Source organism: Phytophthora cinnamomi (genome assembly GCF_018691715.1).
Source record: "Phytophthora cinnamomi strain GKB4 chromosome Unknown Contig17, whole genome shotgun sequence".
In the NCBI taxonomy this organism is placed as follows: Eukaryota; Oomycota; class Peronosporomycetes; order Peronosporales; family Peronosporaceae; genus Phytophthora; species Phytophthora cinnamomi.
Genome location: NW_027150950.1, coordinates 616,386 through 641,963, shown reverse-complemented (window position 1 = coordinate 641,963; position 25,578 = coordinate 616,386). Strand labels below are relative to the sequence as shown.

The following is a 25,578-nucleotide window of genomic DNA, read 5'->3' as shown; positions in this document are numbered from 1 at the left end:
TTCATCATATAGGGAAAAAAATAGTTAGCAACATGAACATAGGGAACAAACAACCTGAACAAATACAAAGATTCTTCAAATGACGTTCACATACGCACAGCAGTGGGACGTGATCGAAGTTGTGTATTGGGTAGGTAGGTATTTCCTTGTGAAGCCACCGCAGCATGCTTTCCCGTCGTCTTCGCTGCCTACCGCCGGTACCTGTGGCGCTTGAAGTTGAAATAGAGGTGCAGGATGCCTCTCTCGAAGACGCTCTTGAATCCGCGTTTGTGCGAGTATTCCCACTCGCGGTTGACGATCTTGAACGCGATGTCCTGGTAGGGCGGTCCAGCGGAGAAGCGGATGATGCAGAACTCGTCCGAGGTGGACTTTTCCAAGAAGAAGCGCGGGGCCGTCTGCTTGTCGATGAGGTCCGGGTAGAACAGGTTGAACTTGTAGCCCTGCACGACCTTGGGCGGCGGGTTGTCGTGGTCGTAGTGCGTCTGGTTGTACTTGTTCCAGTCGTAGCCCGTCTTGACGCGGTTGAAGTAGCGCGGCTTGCGCGGCTGGTACTTCTCGCTCCAGCGCGGTGCCGCCTTCGCGTCGGCCAGCGCCACCTCTTCCGACGCGTCGAGCTGCTCCTCCGCCTCGTCGAGGCCCTTGCGCGCGAACGACTTCTCCATCTCGCGCGCTTCTCGGCCGGCGTCGCGTCCGTTCTCGTCCACGTCTCCGTGCATCTCGTCGTCCGCCGCGCGCGCCGCCGCCTCGTCGGCCGTGCGTCTCTCGTGCTCCTCCATGAGGTCCGCCAGCTTGGTGAGCATCTCTTCGTGCAGCTCGGTCAGCCTCGCGCGCGCCTGGTACACCTGAATCTGCTGCGCCACCTCCTCCCAGAAGTCCACGTCCACTCCGGACGCTCCGTTCGCGGCGCTCTCGATCGTGTGCGCCACTTCCTCCTGCAGCTTCTTCAGCGCGTGGGCGTCCTTGCCGTCCAGCATCTCGTCGATGGTGTCGTTCACGGCGTCATGGATGGCGCCTGAGCCCTCCCTCCCGTCGCTCTGCGCGCGCGAGAGGCGCCTGATCCTGTCGGCGCACACGAGCGTCATGAGGCTCCAGAACTCGGCGTTGTGTGCGCCATTGCCGCTGCGCTCCAGCTCCTCGTAGGCGGCCACGTCCTGCTTCAGCTCCGTGAGCTCGTCCATGGCCAGCAGCTCCACGATGGCGTGCGGGCGTCTGTGCTCCACGCGGATGCGGCCGATCTCCCGCTTGAAGAAGCCGTCGTCCTCGCCTCCGTCCTCGTCCTGGCGCGCCGACACCAGCAGCAGGTTCTTGGCCAGCAGGTCCACGGGCTTCTCTCGGTTGGCGCGGATGCGCAGCTGGCTGCGCACCTTGGCCTGCTGCAGGTGGAACTGCTCCTCCTTCTGCTGCCAGTCCTCGAACTGCTCCGCGTCCTTGAGCCGCAGCTCCTCGCCCTTGAGCCGCTCCATCTCCTCGCGCTCGGCCTCGCGCTGCTCGCGCCGACTGCGCGCCTTGCGGATCTCGTCCACGCGCCGCAGCTGCTGCGTCTTGAGCTCCCGCGCTGACGGCGTGGAGACGTCCCGGTCCGCGTACTTCTTGCCCCACACGAAGGGCTGGCTCAGGCTAGAGTCCCCGAACGGGTTCGTCTCGTCCGAGTAGCCCAGGCTGGCCAGCATCTTGGCCGACTTCCTGCGCGCGCGCCGCTCCGCGCGAGCCTCGGCCTCGCTGTCCGAGTCGGACGAGTGGCGGCGGCGGCGCTTCTTGCTGTGCTTGGGCTTGTGCTTGGCGCGCTTCTTGCTCCCGCTGCGGTCCTTGTCGCGCTCCTCGGAGCGAGACATCGTCGCCGGAGGGTAGAGATCACACTTGCAGTTTGTATGGGCGAAGCAATAATTGGTTTTGGAGTGATGGGAACAGTTATTGTCAAGTGTTTTGGTAGAAGTTTACATCAACCAAAATTATTTATTTTAAAGGTGGGTTAGTAACTTCTCGTTTGCAGGTTTCTGGAACGAGACTGGTTGGGAAAGAGAGATATTGATACTTGGAAACTCGCAGCGAATTGTTCAGGAAGTGGTTGCATTTTTGTTTTGTTTTAGAAGGAATCCTGGCCTGCCTCAACTTACGCCGTTGCGGCTACGATCGGGGAAGGTAGCGCCTTGTACGCCGTAGACACGGCGATACCTGCGCTGCTTTTGTCGGTCGGCGACAAAGTTGTCGGCAGGTCTCCGCAGAGTTGGCCCAGAAATGCTTCCTCCTCGCGACCAGGTCGGTAGATGTAGTACAGCACCATTTGAATGGCGCCCAGAAGCACGCCGGCGGCGTTCAGCCCCGCAATGAAGTAGTCGCTATCAAGCAGCCCCGTTGCGACCCACAGCACGGAGGACACGAAGATCATGAGGCTCATGTTGACAGGGATGGAGACGGCCGACTTGGTTGCTATGACGCGCTTCAAGGTCCCAAGCGGGGACGCGAACACGCATACACTAAAGACGAGACCGAAGTATCCCAGCGAAGTGCTCGCTTCAGCGTGGGTCTGGCCAGTGACCCCAGTCACGACGAGTGCGAAGTAGACAGTGATTGCAAAGTGCAGCGTGAATGCCCACCCATACGCCTTGCGCAACTCCCTGCGCTTCTCCGTCGGGCTCCAACGAAAGTAAACAATGTTGAAGGCGGTCGCTGCGAGCTGGCCGAAGCCCTGCGTGACCCCGACCGGGAATATACTGTCCTCGAGATAGCCGTAAAGCATCCTGTTTCAGACCATGTTAGTGTAGTCGGAGGCTAACGTATTGTCCAGACGACAGGGCGTACCAGAGGTGGGTGTTGGGCAGCATACATATGAGTGGAAGTGCAGGCATTTCTCCGATACTCTTACGGCGGTGGATGGTGTACATGTCTGGCGCGAGACTGAGACTTAGCATGACCTGCCCGGTGGTGGTCACCACGCGCAGCACAGTCATCCACCCGCTCATGGTCGGTAATGTCAGGGAAAAGTGCGTGCTTGTGGGAAACGTGGGGAATCGAAGAATGAAAACGCGCCGTGAAAGTAATGTGTTGCCGGCGGTGTGGTGGGCAAATGCATGGGCCGTTTCGTACAAAAGACCCGGTACTTTTACTCCATTCATACATGTACACACGAATGACGAAACCCAAACAGCCTTGATAGGATGAACTGGTACGAACGCATCTTTTTTGTAAACGCGATTACAAAGTGAACTTCACTGTAACAACGGACGTCTTAGATCGAACTGTATTTCGAGAATCGAATTGTCCTTCGGAACCAACTGTAACGAAGTGAGCACGCAGTAAATAATTTTTATCTCGACAACACACTCGTCTTCATATCAACCGATGTTGAAGATATTGTTGATCTCTTCGAGCTCATCCTGGAGTTCTTCCGGGTGCCAGCGGTGGTAAGCCTTCCAAAACAACTCGGGTTCCATGACAACCAATGCTTTACTGAACCGTCTGCGCCAAATGTGGGCTGCCATTACCCTCTGTAGAACGCCTTTGACCGCGGCAAGGCGCTGGTCGATGTGCTTGACACGCCCCGCTGTCCACGCAGCTATCAACTCACTCGCAATGATCTTGCGAAGGCGAAACCTCCAAACGTAGACAACAAACACCGGATCCAGCAGAGGGCGCACTGCAGTCATCCACTTGTGCACCCACCTTTTCCGCAGCTTCTTCAAAACTACGCCCTGGTGCTCATGAAAGGCAAGCCAATCCTTTGTCAAGGGGATGTCGAAAATGTCCACCGGTATCATACCCTTCTTTCGCTGCCGACGAAGTCGTTTCTCCAGAGACCAGTTCATGTTGAACCCGCACACACAGTTCACCGCGTCACAGCCATCAACCTTCAGCAACAGAACCCTGCATGTACGACACCGAACAAGGTCATTATTCTCGTCAAATTCCTCCTCGCAGGTGTCGTGATGGCCTCGGCGCTTGCAATTGAAACAGAAGTCAGCTCCACAGCAGTTCGTCTTCGTGTTCGGACGCAAGTACATCAGCGACAGCAATAACGTAGCGCGCCGCTCGGGGTCCTCGATCCGCGACAATATCAACTCGTTTACGAGGACCATAGTATTATCGTCCCCGAATGCGTCCAATGCGTAAGTCAAGACAGTCCGTGGTTCTACCTTGTGCCGACAGAACTGTTTGCACAGATGTTGGAATTGTGAAAGTTGTGACGGCAGAAGCTTAAGCGGACCTTCATGCTTTCTCTCGGGATAGTAGGGAGGTAGATGTGTGTAGTCCGTTTTGTGACAGCACGGGGGCGTGACGACGCACGCCTGGCGGCACAATTCGCGATACTTAGCCATCAACGAGAGCTGGATGGCAATAGGGACGCGGCATTTCCATCGGCTGAAGTGTATCGCGACCAGACAGATCGGGCAGCGCACACGAGGCAACACACCAGAGTAGAACTGCTGCAGTGTCGCGTTCACGTGATGGCCCATACATTGGCGGCAGACTTGAGCGCTACAGTTCTTCCCACACACCTTGGTGACGAGCGCGTCACTGTCGACAATGTTGTCCAAGCAAATTTGGCAGACTGGAGTCGCCATGAGGTGAGACGGCAAAATGAAAAGTGAGAACTCGTAGCGCTGCGCTACTAGGTTGGGTTGATGGATCAACCGTCACTCACACCAACAGATAATCACAAAGCCCTGCTTCGCCCGGAACAGCTCTGGGTTTTAATCTGCGCGAAAAGTGTACCCGAAAAAGTCTACGGCGAATGCAATGTGGGAATGAAATCTGGGGCCTCCAGCCCACCCAACTATCCTACACCGGGGTGCGGTTGGTAGGGCGGACCACTCCACGCTCGTCCAAGATGTTGCCTATATCCGGCCTCCGTGGAAAGTTCCCCACTCAGCAGAGATCGATCCCGGTACCTCCCGGTCTCCGCGTCAGAGTGTGACCACTGGACCACGGGATCGGTTCCATTGCTACAACAGAGAACACGTGGTACGAGGCTCACACTCGGCGGCCACGGAAAGCGACACTTGTATTGTTGAGGCTGTGGATGTTTGGTTTGATGAACTCGGGAGTAACGATGTCCAACGTCGTTAAGCTAAGGTGCCGCAACATGATTTTCAATCTGGGAGTGTGGTAAGCTATAACTGTGGCTTTGTAAATGGATATTATATCATATTCGACTAAAATGTGAAAAGAAAATAATACAGCCGTAGCCACAGGTACGGAGGATAGAGAAACTCGATAAATGTGAACTAGAGTGCAGCCTGAGCGCGAACAGCATTATCCGCGGAAAATAGAATGAAAATAAGAGAAAGATGTCATGATCAGGTTTGAACAACATAGGTGACTTGAGGTCAAAACGTGCAACAATTTGGGTGTAAGGGAAATTGCCAATTTAGTGCACTTTTCAAAGGGCATCAGTCAAGGCGCGGTAGCCGAAAGTCTACTGTGAGTTTCAGTGTGCAATATGCATGCCCAGACAGGTGTTTGTTTACTCTCTTTCACAGATAAATTCTGGTATGGAGAGGCTCTTATTGGGTAGTTTGGATGGATTGTAGTGAATGGCCTATTTCCTGCTGATTGCCAGTTTAGTGCTCCTTTTTATCTTAGTATTTGTATTAACCAGCATTTCTCAAACTGGGACAGTGTTTCTTTCGTTCAGTGGTTAGGTAACCTATAATACACGATAAAAACGCAAACACATCAGTATTGAAAGGATATGTATCTTGGAAATAATTTGTCATTTCGACAGTGCTGACAGCTCGGTCGGTTAACGCCGCTGGCTTAATGAGGGCCCTACGGGGAGCAGGGTTGTCGCGGGTTCGAGTCCCCTCGGACACGTTAATTCTCCGCACTGTTATAAAGGTATGATTATCTGCTCATCTGTGTGTGCAATTGACTTACAGTAACTAACATTGATTTGCCTGTCTGTCTTATCTCTGGACTAAACTTCAAACAGCGATTGCTCGGGTGCGCCTAGAGCATTTTCAACCTCCGTATGAACCGGTGTCAGTCGGGAACCTTTTTGCTGTGCCTTTCGAGGTTTTGCTTGTAGGTTCTCTAGTAGTTCACGGGTTAGCAATCGCCCACCAACTCTCTCTGTCTTCCGCTTCCTGCCTTTCGTGCGTGGTGGTGGGAGGACGAGAAGCTGTTGTTGGACGGTTTTCTTCACGTGAAGCCAAACGGCTTGCTTAATCGACGCCGGCGCCGCTTCATAAAGCGCCTGTACCAGCCGCTACCAACGCCAGTGCCCGTAGTCATCTCAGCGATCGTGCTGGCCTTGGCAATGATTTCCCCACGCTTGGCCGGCTTCCCGATAAGCTGTCGCCCCATTATCCACTCACAAAGGTTTTGCTCTGCCTCAGCTGTCAGGCGTGGTTGAAGGCCACGTCACTGAGACTCCATCGATTCGCCTTTCTTGCGCTTGCCTACCCACTTAATTAGCGTGCGGTAGAGTTTAGCTTGCTTTTGGTGTAGTCTCAGCGCTTCTTGGTCATGATTCTCGGGGCGAGGTCAATTTGGTAGTGATAGTCAAATAGTTAAGCTCATGCCACTAGTACTAACTGCAAAAGCAGACGAGACAAATCGGGTGGTCGAGAGTTAGCCAACAGGAGCTGTATACATAATGGCAGGTTTTACGGTTTCAAATATTTCATCCAGTAATATACCAGAGCTCGTAGGGTTTTGGCGTGATTGGTCGTTTCTACTAGTGCACTAATATGCTTCTAGTGCACTAAAGTGGCAGATTCCCTTAGAATAAAAATATCTGACAAATAACCCGGACAATTTTGGTTCATCGTACGGTCCGCGCGAGCCAACACGTCCGTATTATTGACATAGTTCCTTGTGCAGACCCATATGCATGTCCTGTCCTACCTAGTAATACAGTGTCAGTTTTAAGCAGTGCTCTCTCGGAGTGTGACTGGTAAAGAGTGAAGGAGAATTTCCCATTTACTGTAGTATTGCAATGCAGATCTGCTTTAGCTCCTACTTCTGTGCTACTTCAGTACATGTAGATCCTTGTGTGGTTATGGACTTGTCTCCCACATCAAATATTAAGGCAGCAACTAGAGCAACTGCAGTGACTGAAAAGATCGGGTGTATACGAAAGTGCTGGTGTTAACACCGAGGAAAATCGGTTTCATCTAAAGGTGCGGATTCAGCCTCAAATCGGACAACGGGTAACAATCGCTCCCGCTCCTGTTGATAACTTTGCAACTAAAAATTCAGCGATGCCCACGGACTCTAACTGTTGTGACAATGATGCTGATTCAATCAAGACGTCTCGGCAATTGGTTGTCGAAGGGCTACAGCTCCTGTTTCACTTCGAGTATTTAGTGCTCGTTGAGTACGTTGAGTGTATCGCTCAACTCATGTATCTAGCGTTTGATATTATTCTTCATACGATGCCAAGCTTGGTCTACAATCCCGCTGACTCTGACAAATGGGAGAGTGAATCTGCTCGTGTTTGCGGCACTTGAAATTGGTCTTTCTTTTATTCTTGAGGCTTTTTTGAGGCACAAGTGTGGTATTTGTCTCTGTACCAACTTGCGTTCGTATTCGCAACACAAGCTACTCTACTATAGTATAGGTCCAATTTTGCAGTTGTACGGTGCTTTTGCTGCAGTATGAGCTCCTGCACCTCGGTAAGGAGTTTACAAAAAGAGAATTACTTTAAGTATGGTGCAACAGGGGGTCTTATTGTTGAACTGGCGTTCAGGCTGATTTCAGTCTAAAATTCGAGTGGCTACACGACAAGCACAAGTAGAACTCAAGAGTTGCAACTAACTTTTATTATAGCAACCAAATCGTGCATGTTGATGTTGGCATCCACGGTGTATCCATGGTATGTACTACATACCAAGGAATTCCAGTAGTTCCAGCGTTGCATATTTACAAACTATTTACTTACGTATTGCTACGTAGCCTTAGCAACCTGTTCCACCAGCTATACGAAGACACGAGGTGCTGTCGAACATGGTCATCAAGTTGGTCATGACTGACCAAACAAGCGAAAACGCGACAGCAATGATCGTCAAGATACCGACCCACTTATTCTTGCCTCCGGTACGCTTAAGTTCCTGCGTTTCCGCCTTCTGCTTCGGCAACAGCACGAGGAATGCGAGCGAGCAGAGCTTGAAGGCGTAAGCGATCAGATAAGTGTATGTCACTTGCCAACGCACATACGAATTGTCCAGTCGAATGTACTCTGTCTCGACGTCGAAGTGACCGTCGATACTCTTGGTGATGACACTGGCGAATGGAGAGGCCAGTGTGGATACAGCGGTGATAAGACCGTAAACTGTGGCTTCGTTGCCCTCCTCGATAATCTCAAGCACGGCAAACGTGGCGATGATCGTCCCCACAGCGCTTGGGAAATTCTCGACAAGCGGCACACCGAGCCAGAACCACTGACTGCGATAGACATCCCAGATAGTGAAGAACGTTGGGAAGGCATCGATAAGAATCACAGCTATCTGCGAGATCGCGATCATGTATCGCCAGTTCCAGTTGAGCCCGAATTGTTTGGTCAAGTACAACGAACCAGCGGAGACGATCAAGCCAATGATGCTAGCCACGCTGCTGTTTACGGGGCTCACACTCAACCAGTAACTCTGGACCAGGCTAGACGCCGTCACACTGACGTACGAGAAGACATTGCGGCAAAACCGGAAAATGACGATCTGGTACACCACCCGCTGCTGGATCAGTTCGTACAGTGCATACAGATACTTCTGCACTGACCGACAGTGGGTTTTCTCCTCGGTAATGCAGAACCACGAGAAGGGCATCACAACAAGCGAAAAAGCCGCACAAACGCCCATGACAGCATTGACACCCATGGAACCGGAGAATGTGCCACCGTAGTCGGCGCTGTTGAGTCCGAAACCAATCATCGCTGAAGATATAATCTGGAACGTGTACTGCACCGCGTACACCACCGCCTGTAGAGTGCCACGGATTTTCAGGGGCTCACGCTGAGCAAGCTCCACTAGGATGCCGTCTGACGCCGTGAAGGCTACGACACTGCCCAAATTGGCAATGACCATCAGGAAGATGTATTTGACGCCGGAGTGTTGCGCGTCCGTGTTGAGTTGCGCCGTTTGGTCGGCGGTGAGGGTGGTTAACGACGCCCAACTGGAGTCCGGGTAGTATGGGTCACCGATGGGCATGGCCGTCATGACAAGCAGCGATACAAAGCAGACAGCCCAACCGATGAGCATATACGGTCGACGGCGGAAACCGAAGATCGGATAGCAATCCGTAATGATGCCGATGAAGACCTTGAGCGTGTAGGGTAGCGTGATCAGGACACTCGCCGACGTGGTCTCATTTCCCGACATTCGCAGGTAGTTGGTGAGGAACGGGTAGATAATGCTGTACATGGTGCCGTAGACCACGCCGACTGCAGCGTACTGCGCCATGAGACCAATGTTGCTCCAGCTGTACAGGTTGGGCGGGCCTCCCGGACGAATGGCACCATCCTCGAGAGTACTGGAGTCGGGGGTCTTCACTTCACGGTAGTCTTCAGCCTTTGGCGGCAGACTCGAGGTCGAGAAGCGCTGTATGTCCATGATGTGGCTGCAATGTGGCGAGTTGGAAAATGCAGTTGGAAGTACCAAGCATCGAGGGGACTGGACAGCAAGCGCCACTGACTGTAGAATAGAGAGATGGACGTCGGTGGGTCTCCGCTACGCGAACGAAGTAGAGGTGGCCAAGTTGCTGCGTGCATCGCGCCAATCATGTGAATTGACAGGCGTAAAAAGACCGTCTCGCCGAGACGATTTTGTCAACGGTGGGGGACGCAACTTTTCGTTGTGTCGGTGCGCTATCGCAGGATACAGTGGTGGCGAAAGCAAGCGGGGGGATGCACGATACGAGCCCATACATGAAGCATGGCTCCGTGGTGAAATTGGTGGTCGAGGCGAAAGATCACCGCTGCTTGAGCCATGACCCCCTGTGAGCTGATCGGTGGCACGCAGCCTGCAGCCAATGAATACGGTACAGAGCGATAGAGACGTCGACAAGACGAAGTGAATTGACTGCCGCAAGCGCACGAGTATCTGTGTTTCGTCACGACAGCAATGACAGTCGACAGCTGTGGTAAGTCGTTGCAACAAGTCTACAAGTTAGAGTTGTCAAGAGATCTCTGGATTTTATCCAGAGTCCATAGGCGAATGCCACTCATCCTAATGCCACGATGATCCTTTTAAAAAGAGTGAAGTCAAGACTGGAAATGAGCACAGACCAACATCGCGCGCATTAATGATGTTGTATCGATTCAGACTTTCGAGGTGCTCGATCAAAGAAAGTCCGAGATGTTAAAGCCGATCTTTCAGTCTGAAAAATCAGCTTTCTAACATTTTGGGTCAGAGGTAGTCCGGTAGTACGGCTAGCATTTATTTAATCAGCACTTGTAAGTCTTCAGAGTCTGCTTGAAGTGCTCAGCTGCGGGGGATGACTGCGCTCTCCTGCAAGGTGGAAATCACATGGAAGGACTTGTTGCCAAATGATGGCGCATTTTTTTATAATGTAGTCACACGTTGACCACCTTCGCCTAATGATGGCGGGCTGCGTATCGAGTTATTTCCCTAGGAGTCCTCAGAGAGACCGTTTGCAACAGGTCCATATAAATCCAAAATCAATAGTGGTGGCGTGTTGTTGTAATTTTTGTTTTGCTGTTCAAAGTAAACTTGCATCTTCAAAATAGAGGAGAATCAACGTAAGGATGTCCGACACGGTTCGTTTACAAGGATCTTTTCTATTGTTTAGTTTTCTCTAATCTGACATGAAATATGCATTCAAAGCCGAACGTTGCTGGGGGACGTTATCAAGGCAGTAAGCTTCGACTGGTTGAAAATCGCTGCATGGGCCAAGCTTTGCGGGAGACAGTGGAGATTGAGTTCGTAGTGTTTGTTGGCATTTTTTCATCCTTGCATTTTTTTTTCTTGAATGTTTGATTCGTTGTCTTCTGATTGCTCTGTTGCAGTACCGTTGCTACAAGTACTTCCTGCGCTTCGTCGCTTACTCGGACAGAAGCACGTTCACGGCCTCGCCGATGTTTCCGTTTGCCAGCTCGAGAGCGCGGATATTCTTCTCGGCGTCGTCGAAGCCCATGGACGCAAGCTGGGCGAGTGTCTCGACGTAGTCCGCCTTGTCTTCAGTCTCGTTGGCCGCTGCGTTTCCGTCATCCGACTCGACCCGCACGTCAGCTGTGTCTACAACCTCCATGTTCTCGTTGGTCTCAAAATCGTTGCGAGGGGCAGACTGGCGGTTGTCCTGAGTGGTGTTTTCTTCTTTGTCTGCGGCGTAGTGACCCCAACGTCCACGACCACGCACGTGGCAGCGCCGGTGGCAGCGATCTTCCCGCTGTTCTTCATCATCGTCCGAGAATCGCGTGTGGCGGCCGTGGTGTCGGCGGAAATCGTGGTGCGCGGCGAAGGGCGGACGGCCGTGCTCAAAGTCGCGAGGACACGTCGGTGGTCCGCGCGGGTCCGCAGAATCGAAAGGCGAGGGGCCAAAGCGACCGAAGTGGCCGAAGAATCCTGGAGGACCAAACTCAAGGTGTTCGTGGATGTCCGGTCGTCCATGTCCGGGGAACCCCGAGCGATCTTCGTGGCGGAAGGGCGGGCCGTGTCCTGGGAATCCCCGAGGACCGCCGTGTCCTGAGAATGGCGGGCCGTGTCCTGGGAATGGCGGGCCGTGGAAAGCAAAGCCGGTGAAGTCAGGAGGACCGTGACGGTGACCGTGGCGTCCGAACTTGCCGTGATGGCCGTGGTGTCGGCCACCATGACCGAACTTGCCGTGGCGATCGTCGTGGCGGCGGTCGAGCTTGTCGTGGCAACCGTGGCGACGCCCGTGTTTACCGTGGTGACGACCGAACTTCCCATGGTGGTCGTGTCCGTGGTGGTGGCCGAACTTGCCGTGGTGGCCGAACTTGGCGCCTCGACGGCACGCGAACTTGAGCGCGCGCATCATGCCGGGCTCCTCCATCTTGGTGAATGGCCCGTGCGACTCCGTCCACTTGCCGCTCGCCTCGCAGGCCTCGCACAGGTCGAAATCATCCTTCGTGTCCGACTTGAAGCGGGCGCCCACGATAGGACTCATCTCGCAGCCGTCACACGTCACGTACGGGTGCACGATCTCGGACATACGCTTCTGCTTGGGCGCGCGCGACGGGTCCGTGATCTTGATGAACGGTTCGAAGCGCATGTAGTTGCCGCTGGCCTCGCAGTCTTCGCACAGGTCGAAGTTGCGCACCTCGAGCGACTTGTAGCGGACCCCCGCGAGTGGAGCTATTCCGCATCCAGCGCACACGACGCCCAGGTGCAGCGGCACTTCTTGAGCGAAAACCTCGACGTCCACCGTCTCGTGGTCGTCGCTGCAGCAACTGCTGGAGCTGCTGCTGCAGCTGGACGAGTCCGAAGCCACGCCGACCACGTCTTCGTCGTTATAGCGTACCAAGCCAGCCATGAGCGACTTGGCCACGTTCACTACCACAGGTTTGAGCGCGGGGCAGCGAGCCAAGACGTGCTGGGCGAACACCAGCAGCTCGTCGAAGCGGGCCGTGGTCGCGTCCTCGATGGCCTGCGCGTCTTGTGCGTAAATGGCTGTCATCATGGCGTGTGCCAGCTCCTTGAATTCTTCAGCGGCACTGAGCTCCTCGACGGCTTTGCGGAGCTCTTCGTCTTGCAGCACCAGTAGCAGCTCCTTCTTGATGGTGGCCAGCTCGCCTGCGTCTTCGGCCACGTCCATGGCCTGCAGACCCGCCACCAGCAAATTCATGGTGCTGATGGGCGTGGGGTTGACGTCGGGCTGGGCCGTCAACTTCGACATGGCCGTCACGAGGCCGCGCAGTTGCGTCTGCACGGCGGTGGCGGCGCGTTGGGCGGTCGGCGGTTGCCGCGGCACTACATACACGAAAACCTGCAGCGTCTGCAGCTGCTCGCTGTGCATGTACTTCGCCAGCTCGTCCACGTCGGCGTCGGTGGTGATCGTCACTTGGTCTCCGTCCGAGTCGGTGTAGCGCAGCGAGAACTCGGTCTTGTCGGGGAGCAGGGAGGCGGCCATCGTCTGCAGCTTGGTCATCGTGAGCGGCTCGTCGTCCTCGGTGGTCAGGTGGAGCGTCTGCGGCTCGGCTTCGGTCGTCTGGATCTCCAGCGTTCGGGTCATGTTCGTCGGTGTGTGCTTGCGGCTGGACTTGTGAGGTTGGAGGTCAATTGAGATCTGGCGAGAGGTGTCGGCGGGCGGGATCGAGTTGTGCTGGACGAGTGCCATGAGATCGACGAGATCAAGTTGCAGTCGGAATGATTGTAAATGGGGCATAATCTGCCTAAACAGATGTTGACGCGCTTTTTCTTCATCTTGAGACGATCTGTTTGAATCGTTGGTGTAGTTAATTGGTTTGCATTGCTTTCCGCCCGTCGAAAGCGCGAGTTCGTTGCTACGAATGTATTTTAAATCTGCTGGACCTGACGGACACTAACCACACGCATTCCAGCAGCGTGAACGATTGCGATCTGTTTGATCTGCTTGTAATCCTTTTTTGCTCTGATGGAGTAAAAAAGGACGAGTATAGTGAACACTCGACGTTATCGCTGATCCAGTCTACACTGTGAAGTTGTCGATTCTTGAGAAACAGTAAGGCTTAAATCGATGCCAAAACTCACGCACCGTCAGTTATCACTTCTACGTCAAATGTAGCTAGCATTCCTAGACTGCTGTTGGGCAGCCTCGACAAGAGAAAATCGAGTTAAAAAAAACACCTTTACACCAGTATTGCGATCTAAATTCAACACACTTTGGCTGACTTAGGAGTAACATGGTTACGCGTGACGACGTGCTGCACCAACATTCCGTCTGTACTTTTTGCCTGTAGCGATTCCATTGCTCTCGTCCAGCACAACTCGATCCCGCCCGCCGACACCTCTCGCCAGATCTCAATTGACCTCCAACCTCACAAGTCCAGCCGCAAGCACACACCGACGAACATGACCCGAACGCTGGAGATCCAGACGACCGAAGCCGAGCCGCAGACGCTCCACCTGACCACCGAGGACGACGAGCCGCTCACGATGACCAAGCTGCAGACGATGGCCGCCTCCCTGCTCCCCGACAAGACCGAGTTCTCGCTGCGCTACACCGACTCGGACGGAGACCAAGTGACGATCACCACCGACGCCGACGTGGACGAGCTGGCGAAGTACATGCACAGCGAGCAGCTGCAGACGCTGCAGGTTTTCGTGTATGTAGTGCCGCGGCAACCGCCGACCGCCCAACGCGCCGCCACCGCCGTGCAGACGCAACTGCGCGGCCTCGTGACGGCCATGTCGAAGTTGACGGCCCAGCCCGACGTCAACCCCACGCCCATCAGCACCATGAATTTGCTGGTGGCGGGTCTGCAGGCCATGGACGTGGCCGAAGACGCAGGCGAGCTGGCCACCATCAAGAAGGAGCTGCTACTGGTGCTGCAAGACGAAGAGCTCCGCAAAGCCGTCGAGGAGCTCAGTGCCGCTGAAGAATTCAAGGAGCTGGCACACGCCATGATGACAGCCATTTACGCACAAGACGCGCAGGCCATCGAGGACGCGACCACGGCCCGCTTCGACGAGCTGCTGGTGTTCGCCCAGCACGTCTTGGCTCGCTGCCCCGCGCTCAAACCTGTGGTAGTGAACGTGGCCAAGTCGCTCATGGCTGGCTTGGTACGCTATAACGACGAAGACGTGGTCGGCGTGGCTTCGGACTCGTCCAGCTGCAGCAGCAGCTCCAGCAGTTGCTGCAGCGACGACCACGAGACGGTGGACGTCGAGGTTTTCGCTCAAGAAGTGCCGCTGCACCTGGGCGTCGTGTGCGCTGGATGCGGAATAGCTCCACTCGCGGGGGTCCGCTACAAGTCGCTCGAGGTGCGCAACTTCGACCTGTGCGAAGACTGCGAGGCCAGCGGCAACTACATGCGCTTCGAACCGTTCATCAAGATCACGGACCCGTCGCGCGCGCCCAAGCAGAAGCGTATGTCCGAGATCGTGCACCCGTACGTGACGTGTGACGGCTGCGAGATGAGTCCTATCGTGGGCGCCCGCTTCAAGTCGGACACGAAGGATGATTTCGACCTGTGCGAGGCCTGCGAGGCGAGCGGCAAGTGGACGGAGTCGCACGGGCCATTCACCAAGATGGAGGAGCCCGGCATGATGCGCGCGCTCAAGTTCGCGTGCCGTCGAGGCGCCAAGTTCGGCCACCACGGCAAGTTCGGCCACCACCACGGACACGACCACCATGGGAAGTTCGGCCACCACCACGGACACGACCACCATGGGAAGTTCGGTCGTCACCACGGACACGACCACCATGGGAAGTTCGGTCGTCACCACGGTAAACACGGGCGTCGCCACGGTTGCCAAGACAAGTTCGACCGCCGCCACGACGATCGCCACGGCAAGTTCGGTCATGGTGGCCGACACCACGGCCATCACGGCAAGTTCGGATGCCACGGTCACCGTCACGGTCCTCCTGACGTCACCGGCTTTGCTTTCCACGGCCCGCCATTCCCAGGACACGGCCCGCCATTCTCAGGACACGGAGGTCCTCGGGGATTCCCAGGACACGGCCCGCCCTTCCGCCACGAAGATCGCTCGGGGTTCCCCGGACATGGACGACCGGACATCCACGAACACCTTGAGTTTGGTCCTCCAGGATTCTTCGGCCACTTCGGTCGCTTTGGCCCCTCGCCTTTCGATTCTGCGGACCCGCGCGGACCACCGACGTGTCCTCGCGACTTTGAGCACGGCCGTCCGCCCTTCGCCGCGCACCACGATTTCCGCCGACACCACGGCCGCCACACGCGATTCTCGGACGATGATGAAGAACAGCGGGAAGATCGCTGCCACCGGCGCTGCCACGTGCGTGGTCGTGGACGTTGGGGTCACTACGCCGCAGACAAAGAAGAAAACACCACTCAGGACAACCGCCAGTCTGCCCCTCGCAACGATTTTGAGACCAACGAGAACATGGAGGTTGTAGACACAGCTGACGTGCGGGTCGAGTCGGATGACGGAAACGCAGCGGCCAACGAGACTGAAGACAAGGCGGACTACGTCGAGACACTCGCCCAGCTTGCGTCCATGGGCTTCGACGACGCCGAGAAGAATATCCGCGCTCTCGAGCTGGCAAACGGAAACATCGGCGAGGCCGTGAACGTGCTTCTGTCCGAGTAAGCGACGAAGCGCAGGAAGTACTTGTAGCAACGGTACTGCAACAGAGCAATCAGAAGACAACGAATCAAACATTCAAGAAAAAAAAAATGCAAGGATGAAAAAATGCCAACAAACACTACGAACTCAATCTCCACTGTCTCCCGCAAAGCTTGGCCCATGCAGCGATTTTCAACCAGTCGAAGCTTACTGCCTTGTTAACGTCCCCCAGCAACGTTCGGCTTTGAATGCATATTTCATGTCAGATTAGAGAAAACTAAACAATAGAAAAGATCTTTGCAAACGAACCCGTGTCGGATATCCTTACGTTTATACTCCTCTGTTTTGAAGATGCAGGCATGAATTTGAACAGCAAAACAAAGATTGTATGTACACAACAACACGCCACCACTCTTTACCTTTCTTGATTTTTGGTTTGTATGTACTTGTACATACACTTATGTGCAGCTGCGTTGCTGCATCGCCCATTGAACTTGCTGCAATTTTGTCGGCTACGTCCTCTTCGGGTTCGCGACCGTCACGACATGGAATCGTGTTCCGTATGGTAGGCGATACGGGTTAAAATCCTGTAACAGACGTGCAAGATCATCAGCCACCACGACGCTGGGCTGCGGAGAGAGCAGCAACAAAGGAAAGGTTCGTACCTCGGTCGCCTGAAATGTATCGATGAAGATAATCTCGCCACAGATATACGCAGGCGGCGTCCGATCGCTGCCCACACCCAAAATCGCCGCTTGAATCGACTCGTTGGCTAGATAGTAGTTCGGGGCTCCCTCGTTAAACGCTACATACGGAAGCTTCCCTCCCTTCAGGAAAAATAACGCCAGCGAGCTGATCTGGAAGCTGCGGAAAGATATCCGCTGGTGCTCTATCGGGGATTGTGAAGCTTCCTCGGCGGATGGCGGTTCACTTATGACTTCGTGGAGACCGTTTTCCTCCACATCGCTCGCTACCGTACGACCAGTAAGCACCTGCGAAAGCGGAAGCTCATCCGAGGCGGACGAGCTATCAGCCGTCCCGACGCTGCCGTTGGCATCATGAGAAGATGTTGCCAGTGGAGTTACCGACACCACGTGATATTTTGTTCCTTCACGAAGGCAGTAAGGATTTAATTTCTGTACAGAACAAACGCACGCGAATGTTAGATCACCGTTAAATGGCAAGGCATTGTGGGTTCAGGTATCTTACGTCCGTCGTTTCGTGGTCTTCGATGTATACGATATGTCCAAGAACGTACGGAGGGTTTCTGCAAATGAAACAACAAACGGGGTTACATAGGAGCTCATAAGTGCAAGTCCAGCAAACCACCTTACCGGTCGTCTTTCTTAGACGCGGCAATTGACTCCTCCGACAAATAGTAGTGGGGACAACCTTCGTGGAAGGCAATGTAATCTCCAAACGGAGTGGGTACAAAAAGCGCCACACTGCCACAGGAAAAGCTCTTGTAGCAAATACCCAACAGTTCCTCGAGACGGTTGTCGTCAGTCACCCACTGGCGGCGTTCGCCGACCAGCCAGTTGTCATTCTTGGCGGCAGGAATCACTTCACGAGCTGGCATTTTCGTTTCCCCCTCACACTCAGTTGGTACTGGTACAGTCAGTGCACAAGGGATCTTTCCATTGCGAGGCGAGGACGTGTCAATAACGACATCCCTGATCTCGATGCCTCCGTCGACTATAGTGCTGCCAGCATCAGCGGCAGACAAGTGCTCTTTCGTGTGGTGGTGCTTTGCCTGTGTAGCAGTACAAATTAGCATCATCGGTGCTCCCATACGCATGTGCTTTGCTCAAGTCTCACCTTTTCGTCTAGATCAACGTTGAGATCCTGTCCGTCAAGCACTTTTCGACCCACATCCTCATATTCATTTTCTACCATTACGTATTCGTCGCTGAAGGTAGCCCAATCCTCTGCAAATATCACCATCCAAGTTAGTCGTGACACAGCAAGAGCGTAACGCAACAATCCTACATGTAAGGGCATACCATATTCTGGTTGCTTTTCAGCAACAAGTGGCTGCTTCGTCTCTGAATTGTCCAGGCTAGTACTTTCGGCCTCGGCTTCTGACGGGGCCGGTGGTAGCAAAAATGGCGCACGGAAGAAATCTTCAAAGGAGATTCGCTTGACCGGGTCGACACGGAGCAACGCTTCCACGAGTTGTTCACACTCCGGAGACACTGAAACCTTTTTCGGAAGACGAACGTGGCCGTAGCGCTCGAAGTATCGATAGATGTTCCGGCGCAGTGCCAGGTGGTTGGTCGCGTGGCATTTGTCCACAATAAGGAACGGGTGCTCGTTCACGAGCATCTCGTACAGGATAATGCCAACTGACCACAAGTCTGCCTTTGCGTCGTAGCTCTTGTACTCCAGTAACTCCGGTGCCATGTACAGCGGAGACCCCACGACACTCTCGGCCATCATCTCGGACCCCAACTCGCGCGCAAACCCAAAATCCGCTGCGTAGCCAACGACAGTTAGAACAAAGCCAACATCGCTTCCACGCATTCTGCACAACTTTACCAATTTTCAGCTTCGCGGTGGCCAAGTTCCGCGAAGATAGCAACAAGTTCGCCGGCTTCAGGTCCCGATGCACCACGTTCTGCGAGCGAAGAAACTGCAACCCGGAGGCTACCAGCAGCAGCAACAACACCAAATAATAATAATAATAAACATTAAACAATAAATCACCACCCAACTCGCCAACAAAAATCCCCGCAGCATCCATCACGCACCCAGCTGCGACATATACAGCCGCGCCTGCTCCTCCTTCAGCCCGTTGTTGGCCTTCATCAGCTGAGCAATGTCTCCGCCAGCACAGTACTCCTGCCGAACAAATAACCCCCACGTCAGCCGCGTCCTGCCTGCATCCTTCTCTATACCCCCCACCTGCACGATGAAAATGTGGTGCTGCGACTCCTTCGTGCACAGCAGCCGCACGATGTGCGGGTGGCCGTTCTCGAACTGCTCCACGGCCACGCGCATGGTCTCGATCTCCTTCTCGATGCTCTGGCGCTCGTGCGGCCGCCGCAGCTTGTCCTTGCCGATCATCTTGACGGCCACGGCCGCGCCCGACGACAGATTAATGGCCTTGTGCACCTGAAATGCTCCATAGATACAGTAAATATTGGGCTACACTATCGGCCCAAGTTGCGGCGCAAGCGGGTCGCCGTACGGTGCCATAGGAGCCGCGGCCGATCGTCTCTACCAGGCTGCAGGCGCAAAGCACAGCGCGGATTAGCGAGAACGGCGGCGAATTAGCGCGCGGAAACAAGGGGAAGAGGCTGCAGACGCCCGACGCACCGGAAGACGTTGCCGCACACGGTGATCGTCTGCCCGTTGGCGCTGCTCATGCTCAAGTCGTCGTCGCCTTCCCGCGTGCCCCTCCGTCTGGGTCTGGTTCTCTCCTCGTTCAAGTGTGAATTATTCCGTGTGATGGGTTCAGTGAGGAACCCTAGCCCGTATTCGATATCGAAGGACGGATAAGTTTTTTTCTACGTACGATACATCACATTGAAGTTGACATGGCTACACGGCGGCATCGTCCAGCGCAACCTCCTCCTCGTACTCTTCCTCGCCCTCCTCCTCGTCACCGTCCTCCTGCTGGGAGTTCTGCTTATCGTTGTCATTATCAGCAGCGGCGCCGCCGTATTCGTTGACCCCGTCAGCGTCGTCTTCGTCCTGGTCGTTGTCGCCGCCTTCTCCTTCTTCCTCGCCGTCGCTGCCGTAGAGCTGCTTCTGGGTGGCGGCGATCTTCCGGCGCTGCTCCTCATCGAGTCTGCTCGCCTCTTCCTGGGCGTCCTGCAGCACGCGGTCGCGGATTTCTTGTTCCTGTTGCAACTTGGCGCGCTGCGCGGCCTCCTTCTTGTGCGTCCACTGGTCCATCTTGTCCTGCCGCAGCCGCGCCGTCATCTCGTTCACGAAGAAGGCGATGGTCGCAATGAGCACGACCCAGAACGAGGCCACCTCGAACTGCGAGAAGACGTAGAGCGTCGGCGACATGGCCAGGCACGACTGGAAGCCCGAGCTCGTGGCGGTCACCGCCTGCAGCGTGCCGTAGATCCCCCACCAGACCACGCACACGATGCCGTAGAAGAAGTAGAACACACGCACCGTGCGCAGACTCTTGATCGGCCACGGCCCCATCCAGCAGTACGTGTAGAAGCACACGAGCACGTGGCTCAGCAGCACCGCGCCCTGCAGGAAACCTGGCAAGGGAAACACACAGGGCCATCACCCATCAATGTCTGAGCATCATGAGCAGCGCGTCCTCCTCGGCGGGACGCATTACCACGGGATTAAACCGATGCCACGCACTCATGAGGTTGGCGTTGCAGTTGTTGGCGGCCACGTTGATGATCACGCCGCCGAAGACGATGGTCGTGAGCGCCAGGCACACTGGCACCAGCGGGAAGAGCAGCAATACCCGCGCCCAGTACTTGGTCTTCTCGCGCTCGAGCGCGATGCGCGTCGCGAGGTCCTGCGGAGCCTGCCAGCAGCAAAGGCGCAAGCAGCCACCGACGAGCGTCAGTCAAAGCCGCGCCATGTCACACGTGTGAACCCGCAGCAGCAGGGATCCCCGCTCCTGTCGTTGGCGTCACGCCCCGCGCGCTGCTGTCGTCATGGAGCGGGGACAAAACCTAACATAGCAGATAAAGCAGGCAACGCGCACCGCGGGCTGCTTCTTCTTCAGGCTCGCGGCGAATGACGTGGTGCGCTTCGGGTGCAGCTCCAGCGTGTTGGGCGCGGCATCGTCGTCGTTGTCGCTGCCGGCCATCGCGCCCAAGTGGCCGCGCCCGCTAGGTACAGCTGGCTAAGCGATCTTGAAGGGGTGCCCACACTGAAACCGAGCATGCGATCGCGATGGAGGCAAATCGCATGCGTATTGTTGACCCGAGCGTTTTGTCATCGCGTCGTGGTGTAGCACGGTGTCACGCGGGGTGCCGGAGCTCATTGGCCATTGGGCCGAGGCACCGCGGCGACGAGCCGATTTGCACGAGCGCGCGTGCTGGCGCGTGCAGGTGCATCCCTTGGCGCCGTATGGCCCATGCTATGGCGGGGGGACAGCCCCTGGGGTCTGGATAGTGACGCCCTTCTCCACATGCTCATGGCCGCCGCCCATTTTGCCATCGCCAACTGCTGGGCAGATACACACCAGGTACATGACGACCATGACATCACTCCGAAGGCGGCCAAGCACTTTGAAGGCTTGCACGCGCCTTCCGGTGATAAAAGAGACATTTGATAGCCCTAGCCCCGACCCGCGCTCCACGATATTTTTCTCGAGCAACCAAGCAGCACGAATTATAGTGGCGCAGCTGGGCCGCGCAGGATCCGCGCGCGGGCCCGCAGCCTGGCGTTTGTATGGAACCAGATGCTTGCTGCGTGGAGACGACGACGGGCGATTTTCCGAAAAACGAGTTGTTGCTGCATGCTTCTTCGGCTGGGAGAAGCCATTTGGGCTTTTTCTCCGTCACGAGCAGCAGGCAGAGCTTGGTCATCCGCGTCTGAGCAGCCATGGGGCAGACCACGTCCATGCAGGAGGACAAGATGAAGAAGCGCGTCCGCCAGGCCATGGGCACGTTCATGGACTTCGGCACGCACTTGCAAAACGCCAACGAGTGGTACGCCCAGCGCACGTTGAAGTGGCCCGAAGTGCAGACGACTGACTAATTGACATGTTCCGCTCCTCCCATCGCCGCTGAGCAGGGCCCAGATCTGCGCCACGCCCAAGAACTGCTACCTGTCGTTCCGCATCGTGGTGGACCCGAACGTGTCGGCCGAGCTGCTGCCCTACGTGTGGCGCATGCGCGGCAACGTGGCCGTCGAGGTGCGCAAGATGCGCCGCCCCGTGGAGCTGCAGCTCGACCTGGGCGACTTCCGCGTCGACATCCCGCGCGACCCGACGTACGAGGGGCACGAGGGCTCCGAGATCATCGGCCAAGCCAAGACGCTCACGGTCGCCCAGTTCTACTACATCTACTGCTTCCTCTCGGACGTCAAGGCCTGCGCCGCGCACACCGTGCGCTTCCCCGAGAAGACCACGAGGTAGGCTGGGACGCTGCGATTGAAGTAACTGCGGCCAGGGTTGAAACGTTCGTACTAACTTTGACTCTCGCAACTTCTAGTACTGGCGACACGGACTTCGACGAGACCGAGTGCCAGATCTGCATGGACAAGAAGAAGCAGGTCGCGCTGCCCTGTACACACAGCTTCTGCCTCAACTGCTTCCAGCACTGGAGCACGCAGAGCCAGACGTGTCCGATCTGCCGCGCGCAGTTCAACTGCTCGGAGGGCGACGAGCTCTGGCAGCTCACGTCGGACGAGGTGGAGGACCTCGGCTCGTATGCGACGGACCTGGTGGCGCGGATCTACGAGTACCTGGACAAGCGCGACAGGTCCAAGCACACGGACGAAGACATCAAGCGGTCCGCGGAGTTATACTCGGCAGCCATCGCAGTGAAGCAGACGCCACTGCGCAAGTTCGTACACACAGACATCTTCCCGACGGCGCTGCCGCTCGGATTCCCGTCCATTTTGCGCAGCGGGATCCGGCTCGCGACGGAGTTTGACTCGGACTTGATGATGGCGTTGGAGCTCGCATCAGGCGAGGACCAGTACGCAGCCATGCAGCATTTTGAGCAGCTCCAGCGCGACCAGATGCTCGCTGTAACGATGGCGATGCAGGCGGACGCAGAAGATAGCCCGAACGAGCCGTGAGGGGAGAGGGATACAGGTCGCGATAAGAGCGAGTCTTATTTATCAAGAAGAAGTATCATAATGCCGGACGCATAATGCAGTCGCAGCGCGTTTGCGGGGGACTGACTGCAACAGGGTTGGACAGAGCGGATCGCCGAGCAGGCTATCCAGGGCAGGGGGCGGGGCTCTCCGTCGGAAAGAGTAGGTAGGTAGCGAGTAGCAGTAGGATGTTATTTGGGACTCCCAAATTGGGAGGGTGGTGCGAAATACACGTGGGTGCTAGTCGAGAAGAAGTGGCTGCGCAGCAGGATACGCCGCGTGTTCCGATGGTCAAGGTGACGACGAAGTTCTTCAGCCTGAACCTCAGCGCGCAGGATGTGATCTCACGATCCTGAACTCGTGGTTTAACAATCCTAAGGTCTGGTTGAAGTTGCACCAGCGCAGGCCTGGCCGGAGCTGTTGGTCTGCCCCTCACCGCCCTTGCTCAGTGAGCAACTTCCTCGCAGACCACCAGCAGCATACTCCTTTGTGCACACACATATTAATACATGCAGCAATTGCCGTCGATGACCCTTGAGCCCCGCACTGCCGCTGCTTGAACCTGCACATGTCGTACGATGGTGCGGCGCCATGCACTTGCGCAGTGTGGGCTCAGATCTGAGCCCGTTGCCGATCCGAGCTTCAAGCAGGCGCTCACAAACTTCAACCCGCGTCAGCAGCTCCCAACGCCCCCACTTCCAACCATGCTGCGGACCGCACGCAGCCTCAGCCTCCGCCTCGCGCCGCCCCTCGCGCCCTACCGCGGCCTCGCGTCCCGGGCGGGCGCGCTCGGCTCCTTCTCGAACGTCCTGGACGGCGCGCTCAACGTCAAGTCGGCGCAGTTCCACGAGTCGCAGGCGCACATGGCCAAGCTCACGGCCGAGCTGCGCGAGCGCGTGGCCCGGACGCGCCAGGGCGGCGGCGAGGCGGCCCGCGCGCGCCACGAGTCCAGAGGCAAGCTGCTCGTGCGCGACCGCATCGACTCGCTGCTGGACGCCGGCTCGCCGTTCCTGGAGCTGTCGGCGCTGGCCGCCTACGACGTGTACGGCGGCGAGTTCGACGTGCCCAGCGCCGGCATCGTCACGGGCATCGGCCGCATCGCCGGCGTGGAGTGCATGATCCTGGGCAACGACGCCACGGTCAAGGGCGGCACCTACTTCCCGCTCACCGTCAAGAAGCACCTGCGCGCGCAGGAGATCGCGCAGGAGAACCGCCTGCCCTGCGTCTACCTCGTGGACTCGGGCGGCGCCTTCCTGCCGCTGCAGGCCGACATCTTCCCCGATCGCGACCACTTTGGCCGCGAGTTCTTCAACCAGGCCACCATGTCGGCCATGGGCATTCCGCAGATCGCGGTCGTCATGGGGAGCTGCACGGCTGGCGGCGCGTACGTGCCGGCCATGTCGGACGAGAGCGTCATTGTCAAGGGCAACGGCACCGTGTTCCTCGGAGGCCCACCGCTAGTCAAGGCCGCGACGGGGGAAGTCATCACGCCCGAGGAGCTGGGCGGCGCCGATGTGCACTGCCGCACGTCCGGCGTGACCGACCACTACGCCAACAACGACGCCCACGCGCTGGATATCACGCGGCGCATTGTCAGCAACTTGAACTACCGCAAGCAGCCCGCCGTCACGCAGACGCCGATCGAGGAGCCGCTGTACTCGCCCGACGAGCTGGGCGGAGTCATCCCGGTGGACTCGCGCAAACCGTTTGATGTTAGAAAGGTGATCGCCCGCATCGTGGACGGTAGTCGCTTCGACGAGTTCAAGAAGGAGTACGGTCCCACGATCGTCACGGGCTTCGCGCGCTTGTACGGCAATCCTGTGGGTATCGTGGCCAATAACGGCATCTTGTTCTCCGAGTCCTCCGTCAAGGCGGCGCACTTCATCGAGCTGTGCAGCCAGCGCGGCATTCCTCTGCTGTTCCTGCAGAACATCACGGGCTTTATGGTCGGCAAGAAGGCCGAGCACGGCGGCATCGCCAAGGATGGCGCCAAGATGGTCATGGCCGTTTCCAACGCCAAGGTGCCGAAGATTACGTGCATCATTGGCGGCTCCTACGGCGCGGGCAACTACGGCATGTGCGGTCGAGCGTTCTCGCCCCGCTTCCTGTACATGTGGCCGAACGCTCGCATCTCCGTAATGGGAGGTGAGCAGGCTGCTGGTGTGTTGGCACAGGTGCAGCGCGACAACTACGAACGCCGCAAAGAGAACTGGTCTGCCGAGGAGGAGGCGGCCTTCAAGCAGCCCATCCTCGACAAGTATGAGCGCGAGAGCTCAGCGTACTACTCGACGGCCCGCATTTGGGACGACGGCATCATCGACCCCAAGGACACCCGCAAGGTGCTAGGACTGAGTCTCAGTGCTGCGCTCAACGAGGAGCCCAAGGAAACCAAGTTCGGTGTCTTCCGCATGTGAGAAACACTTAAAGCGTGCACTCCAGGAGAAGCAGGTATCGTCGCCAAGTACGTTATCCTTAAAATCACATCTCTTCTCTATTACCAGGACGATGCATGCAGTCTAGGCTTACCAAGGAAGCTCTTGTTGACGCAGAAACACGAACACGGAAGCAGAGTGTCAAATCCTGCCGGAAGAGTCAAACCGGAGCACCGACCAACGACTTTTTGGTGGCCGACAGCTCGGGTGAGCGTCCTGCACTGGATGAGAGAGAG

At 56.3% G+C, this 25,578-nt stretch overlaps 10 protein-coding genes across 11 annotated transcripts; 3 read left to right on the top strand and 7 right to left on the bottom strand.

Moving 5' to 3' along the window:
* Positions 1-188: 188 nt before the first annotated feature.
* On the bottom strand, positions 189-1,832 carry IUM83_04672 (50S ribosomal protein L33; the record flags this gene model as incomplete). The annotated part of the gene is made up of 1 exon (XM_067928767.1): positions 189-1,832. The coding sequence occupies one exon, from the start codon at positions 1,830-1,832 to the stop codon at positions 189-191; it is 1,644 nt and encodes a 547-aa protein (XP_067796068.1).
* A 278-nt stretch (positions 1,833-2,110) lies between these two features.
* On the bottom strand, positions 2,111-2,960 carry IUM83_04671 (MtN3-like protein; the record flags this gene model as incomplete). The annotated part of the gene is made up of 2 exons (XM_067928766.1): positions 2,111-2,711; positions 2,800-2,960. The coding sequence occupies 2 exons, from the start codon at positions 2,958-2,960 to the stop codon at positions 2,111-2,113; spliced, it is 762 nt and encodes a 253-aa protein (XP_067796268.1).
* A 4,938-nt stretch (positions 2,961-7,898) lies between these two features.
* Positions 7,899-9,545, bottom strand: IUM83_04670 (Transmembrane protein; the record flags this gene model as incomplete). 2 transcript variants are annotated; one of them, XM_067928764.1, is made up of 1 exon in its annotated part: positions 7,899-9,545. In XM_067928764.1, one exon carries the CDS (start codon positions 9,543-9,545, stop codon positions 7,899-7,901), a length of 1,647 nt encoding a protein of 548 aa, XP_067796067.1. The 2 variants fall into 2 exon arrangements, with proteins under 2 accessions (XP_067796067.1, XP_067796066.1); XM_067928765.1 differs by having other exon boundaries at positions 7,899-8,762.
* Positions 9,546-10,995: 1,450 nt separating this feature from the next.
* IUM83_04669 (ZZ-type zinc finger-containing protein P35G2.11c) lies at positions 10,996-13,248 on the bottom strand (the record flags this gene model as incomplete). The annotated part of the gene is made up of 1 exon (XM_067928763.1): positions 10,996-13,248. One exon carries the CDS (start codon positions 13,246-13,248, stop codon positions 10,996-10,998), a length of 2,253 nt encoding a protein of 750 aa, XP_067796262.1.
* A 713-nt stretch (positions 13,249-13,961) lies between these two features.
* IUM83_04668 (ZZ-type zinc finger-containing protein P35G2.11c) lies at positions 13,962-16,181 on the top strand (the record flags this gene model as incomplete). Its single annotated transcript, XM_067928762.1, has 1 exon — positions 13,962-16,181. One exon carries the CDS (start codon positions 13,962-13,964, stop codon positions 16,179-16,181), a length of 2,220 nt encoding a protein of 739 aa, XP_067796261.1.
* Positions 16,182-16,296: 115 nt separating this feature from the next.
* IUM83_04667 (uncharacterized protein) lies at positions 16,297-16,646 on the bottom strand (the record flags this gene model as incomplete). Its single annotated transcript, XM_067928761.1, has 3 exons — positions 16,297-16,399; positions 16,467-16,497; positions 16,577-16,646. The coding sequence occupies 3 exons, from the start codon at positions 16,644-16,646 to the stop codon at positions 16,297-16,299; spliced, it is 204 nt and encodes a 67-aa protein (XP_067796264.1).
* Positions 16,647-16,669: 23 nt separating this feature from the next.
* IUM83_04666 (ULK/ULK protein kinase) lies at positions 16,670-19,525 on the bottom strand (the record flags this gene model as incomplete). Its single annotated transcript, XM_067928760.1, has 11 exons — positions 16,670-16,744; positions 16,823-17,293; positions 17,367-17,424; positions 17,492-17,910; positions 17,976-18,085; positions 18,161-18,631; positions 18,696-18,803; positions 18,908-18,998; positions 19,062-19,271; positions 19,348-19,384; positions 19,476-19,525. The coding sequence occupies 11 exons, from the start codon at positions 19,523-19,525 to the stop codon at positions 16,670-16,672; spliced, it is 2,100 nt and encodes a 699-aa protein (XP_067796263.1).
* A 175-nt stretch (positions 19,526-19,700) lies between these two features.
* Positions 19,701-20,949, bottom strand: IUM83_04665 (uncharacterized protein; the record flags this gene model as incomplete). The annotated part of the gene is made up of 3 exons (XM_067928759.1): positions 19,701-20,380; positions 20,490-20,661; positions 20,845-20,949. 3 exons carry the CDS (start codon positions 20,947-20,949, stop codon positions 19,701-19,703), a joined length of 957 nt encoding a protein of 318 aa, XP_067796265.1.
* A 740-nt stretch (positions 20,950-21,689) lies between these two features.
* IUM83_04664 (e3 ubiquitin-protein ligase rnf8-like) lies at positions 21,690-22,892 on the top strand (the record flags this gene model as incomplete). Its single annotated transcript, XM_067928758.1, has 3 exons — positions 21,690-21,796; positions 21,882-22,220; positions 22,301-22,892. 3 exons carry the CDS (start codon positions 21,690-21,692, stop codon positions 22,890-22,892), a joined length of 1,038 nt encoding a protein of 345 aa, XP_067796318.1.
* A 722-nt stretch (positions 22,893-23,614) lies between these two features.
* IUM83_04663 (methylcrotonoyl-CoA carboxylase beta chain, mitochondrial) lies at positions 23,615-25,553 on the top strand (the record flags this gene model as incomplete). The annotated part of the gene is made up of 3 exons (XM_067928757.1): positions 23,615-25,262; positions 25,350-25,371; positions 25,460-25,553. The coding sequence occupies 3 exons, from the start codon at positions 23,615-23,617 to the stop codon at positions 25,551-25,553; spliced, it is 1,764 nt and encodes a 587-aa protein (XP_067796319.1).
* Positions 25,554-25,578: the final 25 nt, after the last annotated feature.